Source organism: Castor canadensis, chromosome 11 (genome assembly GCF_047511655.1).
Source record: "Castor canadensis chromosome 11, mCasCan1.hap1v2, whole genome shotgun sequence".
NCBI classification, from domain to species: Eukaryota; Metazoa; Chordata; class Mammalia; order Rodentia; family Castoridae; genus Castor; species Castor canadensis.
This window is the reverse complement of record NC_133396.1, coordinates 106,037,675-106,052,264: the sequence shown is the minus strand read 5'-3', so window position 1 is coordinate 106,052,264 and position 14,590 is coordinate 106,037,675. Positions and strand designations below refer to the sequence as shown.

Below are 14,590 nucleotides of genomic sequence, written 5' to 3'. Positions count from 1 at the left end.
TTGTTCTAAGGTTCCAGAGGCTTGTACTGCATGTGTCTCGGAATTCTTTACCCAGTTCCCAGAACTGAGGTCTTCTCACAGACCTCAGATGTGGGCTGTGAGCCGAGAGGGAGGCAGAGGTTCACCAGACCTTCACGTCCAAGGACATCTTGAAGGGCTTGTGCACTAGAGGGCCTTCCCCAGAACACACTCATGGACTTTCCACATCATCAGAATGGAACAAGCGGGCAAAGACGGAAACCCCCACACACAAGTGAGCCAGTCCCCAAAGACCTCACCCTTCCCAGTGTCCTCCAGCCTCCCCTCATTCCATCTCTCCTTTAGTAATTCTCCTACCCTTCCACACACACACCCATCTTGGGGTTCCCCAGACCCCAACCCTTCTGTCCAGTGCCTTTCTCCAGCCCAACGCTTTCCTCTTTTCTCCTACTCATGCCCTACTTCTCCAGGGTCCCTTTTCCTCCTCCTGAGCTCCCCAAGTTCCTGCCACTCTCTGTCCTCCCAGCGTCTGTCCCTAACCCTAACGAGCCCCATCCCAGACAGAAGAGGGGGCTGTGGCTGACATGTCCCACTTCTCAGCGGTGCAGAAGTTCCTGAACTGGGGGCTGCCTGACTCCTGTCATCGGTTCCTGTGGCGCCAGCCAGGAGAATTCCCTGTCACCATTTTCTTGCTGGGGGCAGGCACTGGGGGTCTGCTGGCCATAGGCAAGTGTGGAAGCAAAGGGCAGGGTCTGGGCAAGGAACGGAACTGATCACCTGAACTTTGGCTTCACCCCACTCCCCTAGGTCTCTTTCAACTCCTGGTGAACCCCATGAACATCTATGAGGAGCAGAAGATGGTGGCATTGTATGGCTTGGCAGGTTAGTGCTGGGCAAGGGGGCCCTTCAGGCCTGGGGAACACAGCCTGGTCCTGGGTGCCTCTGAGGGACTTGGAGCTTGCTCCCTCCCTACCCAAGCACCCTATGGCTTCAGTCTCTTCTTGGGCTTTAGGGTGGGAGGTTCAGAGGTGAGAGGCCCCAACCTAGGAAAACAAAGATCTTGACCTCAACAAGTCCTTCTAATCTGATGAGGGAGCCCCCACTGCCCACATGCCATAGTCCAAACTCTACCACCCTCTCCGGACCTCTCTGGCTCATTTCCTGATTCTCCTGAGAAATCCAGTTCATTCATTCATTCATTCATTCTTTCATTGATTCATTTATTCATTCATTCAACACTTACTGGGTACCTGCTAAGGATTCAGCAAGGAATGAGATTGGCAAGCCCCCACTTTTTTTGAGTTTACTCTCAAGAGAGTCAGACACTAATGAACTTTTCAAGATAGAGTCTCCCAAACTATTTGCCCAGGCTGCCTTCGAACCTCGATCCTCCTGATCTCTGCCTCCTGAGGAGCTAGGATTACAGGTGTGATTACTGGTGCCTAACACTGATGAACTTTAAGTAAGCAAGAGCATTTCTGCTGGTGACAAGTGGCATGAAAAATGTAAAGCAGGGAGTATGAGAGAAAGGGGTTGGGAAGCTACCCTAGCTTGAGGAGTTGGGGAAGATTTCTCAGAAAAGGTGACGTTTGAGTGGAAACCTTTGTATTGGTAGGTGTTGGGCTGTAAGAACAGAAAATCCACCTAAAAGTGGTTTAATTATACAGAAAATATTATCTTACATAATGAAAATTTTCAAGCCAAAGTAGTTTTGGAGTTTAAATAATTCAACAGCTCAATAGCCCCATCAAAGATTTGGGGTTCTTCAGTCTCCTCTTTGCCATCTTAGGCCTGTCAACCTCTCTTCAGGTCACAAAATGGCTTCAGGCATCACTTTTTTTTCTTTTGGCATTACTGATGGATTGAACTCAGGATCTTTTGTTTATTAGGCTGGCACTCATCCACTTGAGCCACTCCACCACACCTTCACATGACGTCAAAGACCAGAAGAGAGAAGAATGGACATCCTTTTCTTATGTCTCTTCTTAGGAACCAGAAAAAGTTCTCTATAATCTCCCCAGCAGGCTTCTTCTTACATCTCTTTGGCCAGTACAGCAACACATGTCCTTCCCTGAACCTGACCTGGGCAAGGGGAATGGAATTAGAGCATCACTAGTTTATTTTTAATTTTTAAAAAAAAATTTTGGCAATATTGGGGTTTGAACCAGGGCCTCAGGCTTGCTAGGCATGAGTTCTACCACTTGAGCCACTCTGCCAGCCCTGTTTTTTTTTTTTTTTTTTTGGAGGGGGGATTTTGGGGTAAGGTACTGGGGCCTGAACTCAGAACTTTACACTTGTTAGGTAGGCACTTTACCACTTGAGCCACTCCGCCAGCCCTTTTTGTGTTGGGTATTTTTCTAAATAGGGTCTCATGAACTATTTGCCAGGACTGACTTCCAACTGCGATCCTCCTGCTCTCTGCCTCCTGAGTAGCTAGGATTACAGGTGTGAGCCACTGGCACCTGACTATCACTAGTTTATTGAATGAATAAACTTGAGTCTTTAGTCAGAAGGCCAAGACCACAAACAATTTTCTCTCTGACCACTACATTCCCATACGTTCCCCTATTGAAATGTGTGAACTTTCAGGCCTAGAGTCAGGACTCTATAGCTTGGCTGGAGTCCAGCCTGAGAGGGGTTAGGCAGCTTCCCCTTCCTGCAACACAGTCCCTGGGTCTTAGGCCCCTGGTGTGTCTCATTTGACATATGACATCCATCCCCTCCACAGACTCTCTTGCTATGCCTGCCTGGGCCAACTGCTTCCCTTCACTTCCAGAAAACACACATTTCAGGACTATTTGTATTTGTTCACTTTTTATATAATTTATGTATTTATTTAGTGGTGCTGGGGGTTGAACCCAGGGCCTTGTGTGTGCTAGGCAAGTGCTGTATCATTGAGTCATATCCCTAGCCCCGGTCTCCTTACATAAATGGGTTGGGAAGAGGAGTGAGACTAGTTATGCTTTTTTTGGTAAGCCTAAAGAAGATATCTAAAGCTCCCTGGGGCTCTCCTTAGAATGTAAGGCAACTATTTGTCAACTATTGTCTCAGCTGGAGTCTTTGGCCAGAAGGGCAAGATCACAGAACAAATCTCTTTCAATGTCCTGCAATGCCATGATTGGTTTAGACAGATTCAGACTCCCCCCCAGGGGCCAGGGCAGGACTGGGCTACTGCCCTTGAACAAAACCCAAGTTGTGTTAGCAAGAGAGAAGGCAGAAAAAACTGTGGGGTGGCACCCAACAGGGTTTGCCACAAACCTGTATGACTAGGTGGAGCCAGCCACGTGAAGGACAGGGGTGGAGGGCTCCTGGCAGCACAGTAGTGAGCTCCAGGAGCTGAGAGGAGGAATGAGAGTGGCGTGTTCAAGGAGCAGCAGCCAGGTCCCTGTGGGTGGAGATGGTGGGCGAAGGGCTGAGTAGCATGAGATCACTTCAGAAGGTAGGCAGGGGCCAAATCACCAGGGTCTGTAGAGCCTGTCAAAGGAGTTTGGATTCTTTTTTTCTTTCTTTTTTTTTTTTTTGGCAGCACTGGGGTTTGAACTCAGAACCTCATGCTTGCTAGGCAGGCACTCTACCACTTGAGCCACTTCTGCAGCCCAGGAGTTTGAATTCTATCCACCAAGAGTAGTACAGAAGTACTGAGTAGTTCACAGCAGGGAAGAGGCATGATCTGATATATGCTTTTACAAGATCACTCTGGCTACCTTGAGAGAATTGAAATGTCAAGGAGCAAGAAAGAAGTAGGAAGACTAATTAGAAGGTTCTAGTCCAGGGAATGGGGGAATAGTTCAGTAGTAGCATGCACAAAGCCCTGGGTTCATTCCCCAGCACTGAAACAACAACAGACAGCAACAAAAGGCTATAATCCCAGCCAGAATGACAGGTACTCTAGGAGAACAGTGGGAATAGAGAGAAGCATAAAGATTTTGGATTGACCTGGTGCTGGTGGCTTACATCTGTAATCCTAGCTACTTAGGAGGATCAAGGTTCTAGGCCAGCCTGGGCAAATAGTTTATGAGACCCTATCTCAAAAAAACCCATCACAGAAAATGGCTGGTGGAGTGACTGAAAGTGTAGGCCCTGAATTCAAACCCCAGTACCACCAAAAAAAAAAAAAAAAAAAAGATTTGGGATTGTTTTTCGCTGTCATTGGGCAAGCACTCCATCCACACAGGAATCTTCTCATTTCCCTGACCAGCTCACGCTGTTCCTTTGGCCTGGACTACCATCTGCTCCTGTAACAACACTTACTCATCTCCTAGTCCCAGCTGACACATCATCTCCTTTGTCCAGCCTTCCCAGCCCCACCCCTCCCTAAAGAAATCCCCACGCCCTCCTTGGCTCTGCATAAGCACCTCTGTGGTGTGCTGAGCACATTGCATGGTAGTCACTTGTTTACTTGTCTGTCTCCCTCCTTGGATTATGAGCCTTGAGGAGCACGCCGTCTCCTTGCAGAGACCACAGGGAGAAACATGTGAAACTTCTGGAACCTACCAGTGGTACATGATTAAGGGCTAATGTGAGGGAGGAGCAGAGCTCTGAATGCTGTAGGTATCAGAAGCCCTGGGAATGGCAAGGTGGGCTCTGACGTAGCTTCTGACTACCCTGAAACAGATATCAGTGCCTGTTTCCAGAGTTTTTCTCCTGATCACTCTGTTCCCTCATCACCTATAGTAAGTATGAATCCAGCCTGGATAGGAGAATTATTGGCTCCCTTCCCTAACACAAGCATGCACACTCATGTGCACACACATGTCCATCGCTGTGACTTTCCATCTCTAGTCCTCTCTCCACGCCCTTCCAGAGACTGGCAGCTGAACTCTGTGAATGGCTGTTGGATAAATGAAGGAGTGAGTGACTGACCTGCAAGGTTTATCAGAGTCAGTGTAAATGAGGATGAGGGTGGGATGGCGATCGTTCCTGACGGGGGCTGGGGCAGGTGCAGACTCTAGTAAGCATGGTGGGCATGGCAGCGTCCTCATTTTGCCTCCTCTCCTTTTGGACTTTCTTGGCAGGCATGGGGGCCATAGGCTGGGGGACCTCCCCTCATATCCGCTGTGCCAGCCTCCTGTTGATACCCAAGATGCTGGGCAAAGAGGGCAGGCTCTTGGTCCTGGGATATGCTTTGGCTGCCATCTATGCAGGTGAGTAGGTGTCACTGAGTGCCAGTTGGTGACACTGAAGCAGTGACCCTGGGTAGACCATCCAGTGGGGACCAGGCCTGGTGAAGGAGAAAAAATTGGGGGTCTAATTCCACTTCAGCTTCCCCACCCCTGGGCCTCCTTAGTTGACACAGGTGAGAAAGTCAAGGGTCAGACAAGAAGATCTATTACAGGCTTCCTGGGCCCCATCATTACACAGTTCTAGAAGGTGGTCTGCATGCAGAGAAAGAGCTAGGAGCAGGTTTGAGGAAAGTCCTGACCCTACAGGGAGGTGACCCACTGGGCCTGTTCCTCCAGGGCCAGCGGCCAATCTGCGACACAACCTCAACGAAGTGATAGCATCGCTGGGCTGCACCGTGGAGCTGCAGATCAACAACACCCGTGCGGCCTGGCGTGTCTCCACAGCCCCTTTGCGGGCAGTGTTCAAGGACCTGCTGGTCAGGCCCCTATGCCTGGGGTCCCTTTCTCTGGGGCCCAGTTGACTTGAGTTGGGAGCTATGGTCCTGCAGTATCCCAATGGGGATACACCTGATTTTTTTTTTTGCAGAACTGCCCCCAAACGTTATAGAATATGTTCTGGTCCTGGGGTATTAAGTGCCAGGAGAGCACCTCTGGTCATTGGGACATACGTGTCCCACACACATTTCCAAATACCTGAGTGGGTGGCACTCTGGGCAGCTGAAATAAATGTTGGGAAATTGAGGAGCTTGGCTTTTGAAGACTGGAGGACTAGGGAAGTGGGTATTGGAAGGCTAAAGATTGGGGGTTTGGGAGTATTGGAGAAGATAGGGAGTTGGGAGACAAGGTCTGAGATTAGGGGTTTGGGAGTTAAGGACATTCAGATGGCACCATGATTACAGATTAGTGTCCAGGGGCAAAGTCCAGGGGCCTGGGGACCCACTGACCAGTGAGAATCTGGGAGGAAAAGCTGAGGGTCTGGGGAAAAGTGATGCAGCTGGGGAGGGGTGAGGCTTCCCAAGTACTGTGAGCAGTGGGAATTGGAGGGGAGAAGCTGTGTCTTAGGCCCAGCTCCCTGTCAGCTTAAAACTTGGCATGTGTAGAGGACAGGTTAGAGGGCAGCAGACCCTCTAACCCCTATCCATCCTCTCCTCCTGCCTCCTCCAACCCCAGGGCAGCAAAGAATCATTGAAAGCAGAGACGCAAAACATCTCCTCTGCCTTTGAGGACCTGGATGCCCAGGTGAAGAGTGAAACTGGCTACTCTCCTGAGGATGCCAAGGGCCTAGAAGATACAGACCAAGGCAAAGAGACCCGTGGAGCCCCCCACATCAGACTCCACCTGTCCACACAGAAGTTGTATGAGCTGAAGACCAAGCTGCGCTGCTCCCGTGAGGGGTGTCCCTGAGCGGGAAGGATGGGGCAAGCCACAGGGTCAGGGGCCAGATTGAGGTGTGGGGACCTCAAACACCCTTGTTCCTTGCCACAGATGTGGTGAACCAGGGCATACTCAGCTGCCGTCGCTGGTTTCAGCGAAAGCATGAACAGTGCATGGAAAGCATCTGGGTCCCGCTCCTCAAACACCTGCTCTGCCTGCCAATGAAATTCAAGTTCTTCTGTAGCATTGCCAAGGGTCAGTACAGCATCAGGAGGGTGGGAATCACCAGGGCTAGGCAACTGAGTCCTTGGGGACCAGCCACAATAGGTATGAGGTAGTAGAGCTGTCAGGTGGGGAGGGTGTGGACTCTATGGGCCCAGCACCTTCTGAGCCCACACATCTATTGGCTGCTTTGTGCACTGGTGAGTTACAGCTAAACTCTGGGCTTCGTCTCTTCATCAGAAAGATGGGCACAATAATAGTCCTTATCCCTTCAGGAATTTGGAGGATTTAAGGGGATAATGTACATGAAGCAGTTAACAGAACTGGCATACAGAGGAACTGCTCTATAAACACTGGCTGTCATTATTGGTATTTGCTATGGTTAGGAACAGGTGAAAAAATGGGGGTGAAGAATCAGGCCTTGTTCCCAGCCAGATGAATCCAAGGAAGTGGAGAGGGGAAGAGTCAGTGAGGTAGAAAGTCATGGGCAGAGAGACAAAAAAAAAAAAAAAAAAAAGGGCAAGAGGCTCACAGGAGAGCAGGAAGGCCAGTCAGGCCCAGGCATGCAGGCCAGTGTGGGGAGCCCTAACCTGGCCCAATTTTCACCAGTGATGGAGATTTGGTGCCGCAATCGCATCCCATTGGAAGGCAACTTTGGGCAGACCTACGACTCCCTCAACCAGTCTATTCGTAGTCTAGATAAGGAATTTTCAGCCAAAATTGACATCAAGGTAGGAGGCAGGAGTGTGGATGGGTGGTGGGCAGACAGGGAGTGGGAGGAGGCATTAGGGAGCAAGGCAGGAGGAAGGACTGGTGAGAGCCCCAGGGAATAGGTGACTGGGTGTGAGGAGGGAGACAGGAGGGGAATGGTGTTGGTGACGGTGTGTGGTACGAATGCACCTGCTGGAGTATGAAATAGTCAGCCAGGCAGGAGATGGTATCAGCTGATGTAGGTGCATGGGAGCAAGACAAAGGGTAATGAGCAGGGGAAGTGACAACTCCTGCCGTCTTGGGAGTTTCCAGGGGCATGAGGGGTGCCGGGGAGAGGTGTCACAAAGAGGCTGGCTCTGGGTCTGACCAGACAGCAGCAGCCTGAGTGTGCATGTGTGCCCTCCCAGGAAGAGAAGCGGGCTGGGTTACTGGGCCTCAACACGAGTTGGGAGCACGTGAGCACCGAGGTGCGGGACTACGTGGAGCGGCAGGAGGCCCGGCTGGAATGGGCCCTAGAGCTGTTGCGCGTGCTGCTGTCTTGCACCTTCCTGATGGTCCTCCGCGCGTGAGCCATGACCCCCACCCAGCTGCTCCTTCTGCCAATCTGCATGGGAGGCCCTGCCCTGAGAGAGGCCATAACGATGGACATGCAGAGCCCACCCCCAGTTCTGAATCTGAATATCCTTTGCCTTTTTATTAAGCTGAGTTTGCTGTTTATGCTAAGTTAAGGACATGTGGACATTCTGTAAAAAGAAACATTGCCTATGTCCCCATCATCTTAAAAGGGAGGCCGTCTTCATTTATCTGGCTCCTTCTAGCCTTTATCCCAACACCGACTTTTTTTGCCTTTAGCTTTGACTTTTGATTTTTTCTTGCCCTTCATATTCCCCTTGGCTCTGACTCTGGGCCATTTTTATCGTCCAATTTTGCTTTCATTCTCTCCCGCCTGCTGCGTTGGCAGCTACTTCCCATCCATTTGGAACAAAGTCCTCAACCCCACCCAGACTGGCATCTAGCTGGGCTATCCTGGGCCTCCCTCTGCTCTCATTCCCCAAGTGACTTCTGGACCCTCTACTTTCCATCTCCACCCTCAAATGTCTGAGATAGGCAGGGACTGGACAAGGGCAACCACAGGGGCCCTTGTCATCTACTTGTTTATGGGACTAGAGTGACTGAAAGTGAGTGGTTATGTGTGTACCCACGGGCCCTGTGGGAGGACCAAGGTGAGTGAGCCATATTCCTGCCCTCAGGATGCCCCTGGTCTACTGGAGTGGTGAGCAAGACACCCACAAGACAGAGATGTTTGGGGACCATACCATAGTATGGTTATTGGGACAGATGTGGGAGCTCAAGAGGTACCCTTGGACTGACCATAATAACTAGGATCCAAAAGGCTGTAGGTGTGGAGCCATAATCAAAGAAAGGAAGAGTGATATCTTTTTTTTTTTTAATGGTACTGGATTTTGAACCCAGGGCCTCATTCTTACTAGACAAATGCTCTACTACTTGAGCCACTCCACCAGTTCTTTTTCATGTTGAATATTTTTTGAGATAGGGTCTCACAAACTATTTTCCCTGTCTGGCTTCAAACCGCAGTCCTCCTGCTCTCTGCCTCCTGAGTAGCTAGGATTACAGGCGTGAGCCACCAGCGCCTGGCTGAAGGGTAGTATCTTGATCCAGGATCTTGGTATAGAGGGCAGACGCTGGAATGGAGGACTGAGCTAAAGTGGGCATGACCAGAAGAGTTTGGAAATCCCTGCAACGCCCTGCACTGGGCGTGAGATGGACCGGGCCAAACCAGAACTAGGGAGGCCAGGCCTGGTCAGAGGTTAGGGAACCTGGCTGGGGTGGGGCAGGGCAGGAAGACGACCTCAAATGAAGAGGAAAGGGAAAAGTACAGCAGGTCTCAGAGCCAGCTTGGGTGGGAAGGAGGGACAGAGTAAAACGTCACTTCCAGGTTTTCAACCTGCATGAGGTCATTCATTGAGGGGACAGAAGTTGTGAGAGGCAGGCCCCAGTGCAGGAAGTCCGGGTACCACAGCAGCAGGTCTCTCCACAAGGGGGCGCTCTCACTCTGTCTTTGCATTTATAGTTCTACTTTACAGGCAAAAATGTAGATATTTTTAAAAATAGGGTCCCAGAACCAGTAGCATTAGAACTTCAGTTTTCACACTTTACAGAGTTTATTTAATATACTTTTACAGTTTTCAACACATTTCCGACAATTAAAATTTTTTCCTTAGGAAACTAGTACTATGAAGGACTTTGAGAGATACACAGAGGATAGCTACACGTGCACAAGTGTGCACACACACAACCTTACCATGCTCAAGGATAGCCAGGGAGGGGTAGGGAAGTGCCAGGGAGAAGGGATATGGAGATTTGGGATAAGTTTTACTTGAGACAACCTCCCAGAGATGTGCTGAAGGCAAAGTCAGGAGGAACTTGAGAAGTGAATGTGGAAGTCACAGGGGACTAGGTGATTCCTGAAACCTTGAGGGGTTCCCGCCTCTGTGTCTCTGCATGAAAGTCACTCTGCAAGGTGTATTCCTGCTCCCACATACCACTCCCTCCCAAAGGCTGGCTATCCCCTCCTCTGTGCCCCACCTTGCTGCTGTTGGGTCTCCCTGAATGTGTCTCGAGGAAGTCTGTGTCAGGGGTGGGTGAGGAGCAGGACATGGAGCCATCCCTATTCATTCATCCACAGGTCCTTCTCCTACATGGACAGCTATAACCAAGACATTCGCTTTGACAACATCTACATCAGCACCTACTTCTGTCAGATAGATGAGCGCAGGAAAAAGCTGGTGAGTGGGCTCATCCCTGCCTGGGGATGCCTTGTGGTTCCCTGTGTGGGCATCCCACTCCAGGAGGGCAGAGGGGAAAGGGGAGAGGACACTCAGGATTCCTAACTATGTAGACATTTGTTTCTAGGGCAAACGGACTCTGCTGCCACTCCGCAAGGCTGAGGAGACAGCTGTCATCTTCCCCTGCAAACCCACCATCCAGGCCTCAGAAATGAGAAATGCGGTGAGGCTGGTGTGGGGAGCAGGCCTCGGGATGCAACTACAGACATGACTCTGAGGGTGGAGGGCAAAGAGCTCCACCAGAGCAAGTGGCAGCCACCCTACCCCTGAGTTCCTGGCAGGTGACAGAGCTCCTGGAGACATTGCCTGTCCTGCTGCTGCTGGTGGTGCTGTGTTTCCTCGACTGGGTGCTCTATTCGGTCTTCAACACCATCCGCCAACACTCCTTCCTGCAGTACTCCTTCCGCAGTGAGCTGCAGCCCCACCTTGAGCCCAAGGGACAGCCCTGGAGAACTCCAGTCCCCACAGCACCCTTCCCAAGCCTCTTCCTTCTGCATCTTCTGCTCCCTTTCTGTGACCAACCTCTGCTAGTCCTCCCCAAGGTCAAATCTTAATCCTGCGCCTAGACAGCTGTCATGGGAGCCTCACTTACAACAGGGAAGGGTTAGGATTCAGCAAAGCCTCAGAAAGGCATGTGTGTGGCAACACAAGTAGTTCTACGGCTTGACCCCTACCCCATCTCCAGCTCCCATTCTGCCCCAACTCTTAACTCCAATTCTTTGCTGACTCCTCTGCCCATACACATCCTGACCTCAGGCAGTCATAAACTGGAAGTGAAGGTTGAGGGAGATTCCATGCTGGCCCGGCTTCTTCGGAAAACCATTGGAGCCCTGAACACCTCCTCAGACATAGGGGTGGAAACAAACAACATGCGTGAGTGGTGCTGAAGGTCTGGATCTATGGAATAGAGGTTGGGGGTGAGGGCAATTGATTCCAAGGTAAAGTCTTGGGGGACTGGGACTTTGGGGTGGAGAGGTTGGGGTTGGCATTCTTGAGTTGGAGAAATCAGAGCAGGGAATACTCCAGGGTCAGAGTAGTCTGGGGGCTGGGGTCGGAGCCAGAGGACCCCAGCCCTCTTGAGCAGCAGAACTTTCTGTCATGATGAAGAATCTTAGATTGCGTACAAACAGCCTGGTGGACCTAATGGCTCTGCAGGGTGAGGGGCTGGAGGAGGGCAGGGAATGGGAGGCCTGCTTTGCACTTCCCACTGATGTGGGCAGTTCAACCCAGGGTTCCCTGTCCCTTGGCCAGCCCTGACCAGACCACTGACAGCCTTCCCCCTCCCCTAGCCTGCCTGCCCCAGCCTGTGTGCCTGGATGCCAGGGCCTACTGGAGGGCTACGCTACCAATAGTCCTGCTAATATGTCTCTGCCTGGCCCAGGCTTTTGGCTACCGGCTCCGGAGAGTCATCGTAGCCTTCTACTTCCCCAAGGTGCATCCTCCCCCCGCCCCACTGCTCTATCCCTAAACACACACACAGCATCCTACCAATCCCATCTTCATCCTCAGCACTGTCACCGTCATTGAACTCCTCTCTCTACCCCAGCGAGAGAAGAAGCGGGCCCTGTTCTTCTACAATGAACTATTGAGAAAGAGAGCAGCCTTCACCCAACTGAGGAGGGCTGCCATCTTGAGGCGGGCACGCGAGCAGAGGGCTCCGGTTAGTCCAGGCCTACTGTGCCTGCCAGCTCCTGGCTGGGTCTGGGGGGAAGAGGCACCTCCCTGCAGTTTGTCCAGCACCCACCAGGGTCCCAGGACTACTAGAGCTGAGTGAGTCTGACATGATGCATGACTGGCTCTTGGAGGACAGGGCTGTGTCCATCTCTGAATCCCAGCATTCAGTCCAGCCTGGGACTCTCAGTGGACCATCAGTAAGCTGGCAGAAAAAAGGATCAGATCTGACGTGGTCTAATTGAAGGAAAGCAAGGATGATTCATTAAGAAAAGAGAACAAAGACAAAGTCACAGATTCTTCTGCAGACCATTCAGTGCAGTTCAGAGGAGGGGAAGGAGGCAGGTGGCATGGAGTCAGGAAGACCTGATGTAGGTGTACATGGTATATGTAAACAGCAAGGAGTCAGCAGAGTCGGGTTCCAGTCCACACTCCCTCCTTAAGCTGTTTGACCTTGACCAAGGTCCTCACTGGGTCTCAGTTTCTTCTTCTGAAGAATGAGGGGTTAGACAGACTCAAACATCCCTCTCACCAGAGATCAGAGTGGTATCCAGGTGCCAAAGAGCCTAGGTTTGAATCCTACCTCTTCCTCTCTTCAGTATGACAGCTATGTGATCGTGAACACTTTACTTACTGCTGTGTCTTGGTTTTTCCCTTCTGTAAAATGGTGTTAACTACTCCATCCAGTTGTTTTGTTTTGGCAGTACTGGGGTTTGAATCCAGGGCTTCACGCCTACTGCTTGAGCCATGACTCCAGCCCTCTATCTGGTTGTTGTAAGGATTAAGTGAGTTTTACTCTCATGGTGCTGGTATGAGAATGAAGCTGTACATACATACGGGTTTCCTGTCATTGTTCACCCCTGGGCAAGTGACCACCTCTCCAAGCATCAGTTCTTTCGCCTGAAAAAGAGGTAGTGACCAGGCACCAGTGGCCCGCACCCATAATCCTAGCTACTTGGGAAGCTGAGGATAGTGATTTGAGGCCAGCTCAGGCCAATAGTTCTCCCAGACCCCATCTCCAAAACAACCAGAGTAAAATGGTCTGGAGGTGTGGCTCAAGCACTTGCCTCACAAGTGTGAAGTCATGAGTTCAAACCCCAGCCCACCCCTCATAAAAAAAAAAGAGATGGTAATAACAGTATCTGCTGTATATAGGTTTTTGTGTGTGCTAGGAATGGAACCCCAGGCCTATAACAAGGCATGACTCTACCACTAGTACCCCAGTACATATGGCTGTTTCTTGAATTGAGTTAATTTACCTACACTCCCTTAGTACAGGGCTCAACATTATAGACAGAACAAATGACAGTCATTTTTATATAATCAACCCTAACAAAGTTTATAAAAGTTTGCTTTATGTTTTCCTCCAGCCCTTCCCAGCCCCCATGACACACACACAGGCTGAATGAATGAGTTTCTGATGAAAAAAGTGAACACATTGGGACTCCTTGACCTGATCCTGAAGTAAACTGGACTTGAACAGGCAGTTGGAAGTGGGAGGGACATATGTATTCTAGGCTGAACATTCAAAGACTCAGAGTCCAAAGGGAATGCCAAGTGCCAAAAGCGAGGCTACAGATACAGAAGCCACAAAAGAAGCAGTATTCAGGGAGGTGGAGCAGAGGCTAGAAAGCACAGATTATGGAAAGCTCTGAAGGCCAAGCCCAGTAGTTCTACTTTTGTCTGGCAGGCACTGAGGCTGGCCCTGGAGATCTTGAGCAAAGAATGACCTGATCAGGTGGCTTGTGAAGGATTCCTGGCAATTGTATGGAGAGGGGGTGGGGTGGCGTAGAGGGCATAATGATAAGGAGGCTTGTGGTTTGGAATCAGAGCACCTGGGTGGGGTCGGGATTGACTTAGTATACAACTTTAAAGCTATACTATCTGAGTTTCATCGAAAGGTGAAAACTGTAAGGTGGGAATAAGCATAGCCATAGTCTATTTGCCCTACTCACTTCCCCGCCTGCAATGAGAGCTAAATACGACGACTTACAAGTGCAAAAACAGTTATTGCTGATATATCCCCAGGGAAAGCCTGGAGGCTGCTACCTCCCATGTTCCATCATGGAGTGGGGGGAGGGAGGAGGCTCTCTAGGACCCACTTCCACAGGACTCTCGCCCTCCAAGGTTCTTTTTTGCCCCACCTGGCCTCCTTCAACATGTGGGCAGTGTCAGACCTTGGGACTTCAGACAACAGAGCTGTCCAGTGCCGCCTTTTACCTTTTCGCTCAACTGACACTACCCCCCCACCCTCCCCCAACAGCGCCACCACGTGGTGGACATCCTGCACCACCGCTGCCCGCTCCTGCACAGGTGGCTGCGCCGGCGCTGCGTAGTGTGCCAGGCACCGGAGACGCCGGAGTCCTACGTGTGCCCGACGCCGGACTGCGAGGCTGTGTACTGCCAGTCGTGCTGGGACGACATGCGGCAGCGGTGCCCAGTCTGCACGCCCCGAGAGGAGCTCTCCTCCTCGGCCTTCAGTGACAGCAACGATGACACTACCTACGCGGAGTGAAGGGCTTGCTGCTCACTTTCCCGCCCAACCTCCCGTTGAAATAAAACGCCTTGTATGCTCCTGCTGCCAGCGCTTCGCGGGGGTCGGGGACGGGTGGGCTGGGCGCTGGCTAGCAGGTAGTCGGGAGA

At 51.1% G+C, this 14,590-nt stretch overlaps 1 protein-coding gene across 5 annotated transcripts; it reads left to right on the top strand.

Annotated features, from left to right (window-relative positions):
- The first annotated feature begins 128 nt into the window (after positions 1-128).
- Positions 129-14,527, top strand: Dcst1 (DC-STAMP domain containing 1). Of its 5 annotated transcripts, XM_020166132.2 has the most exons (16): positions 129-253; positions 580-705; positions 787-861; positions 4,995-5,123; positions 5,439-5,578; positions 6,273-6,489; positions 6,588-6,731; positions 7,308-7,429; positions 7,817-7,974; positions 10,117-10,216; positions 10,344-10,439; positions 10,558-10,684; positions 11,033-11,149; positions 11,566-11,708; positions 11,823-11,936; positions 14,211-14,527. In XM_020166132.2, the coding sequence occupies exons 1-16, from the start codon at positions 193-195 to the stop codon at positions 14,460-14,462; spliced, it is 2,121 nt and encodes a 706-aa protein (XP_020021721.2). In that variant the 5' UTR covers positions 129-192; the 3' UTR covers positions 14,463-14,527. The 5 variants fall into 5 exon arrangements, with proteins under 5 accessions (XP_020021721.2, XP_073904046.1, XP_073904047.1 ...); XM_074047945.1 differs by lacking the exons at positions 129-253; positions 580-705 and having other exon boundaries at positions 720-861; XM_074047946.1 differs by lacking the exons at positions 129-253; positions 580-705; positions 787-861 and adding an exon at positions 2,705-3,418.
- The last annotated feature ends 63 nt before the right edge of the window (positions 14,528-14,590 follow it).

Bases quoted from the DNA above. Each gene is read 5' to 3' on its own strand.
- Dcst1 (XM_020166132.2), top strand. From the start codon at position 193: ATGGACTTTCCACATCATCAGAATGGAACAAGCGGGCAAAGACGGAAA. The intron at 6,490-6,587 runs GTGAGGGGTGTC...TCCTTGCCACAG, and splicing joins GACCAAGCTGCGCTGCTCCC to ATGTGGTGAACCAGGGCATA. The intron at 11,709-11,822 runs GTGCATCCTCCC...TCTCTACCCCAG, and splicing joins TAGCCTTCTACTTCCCCAAG to CGAGAGAAGAAGCGGGCCCT.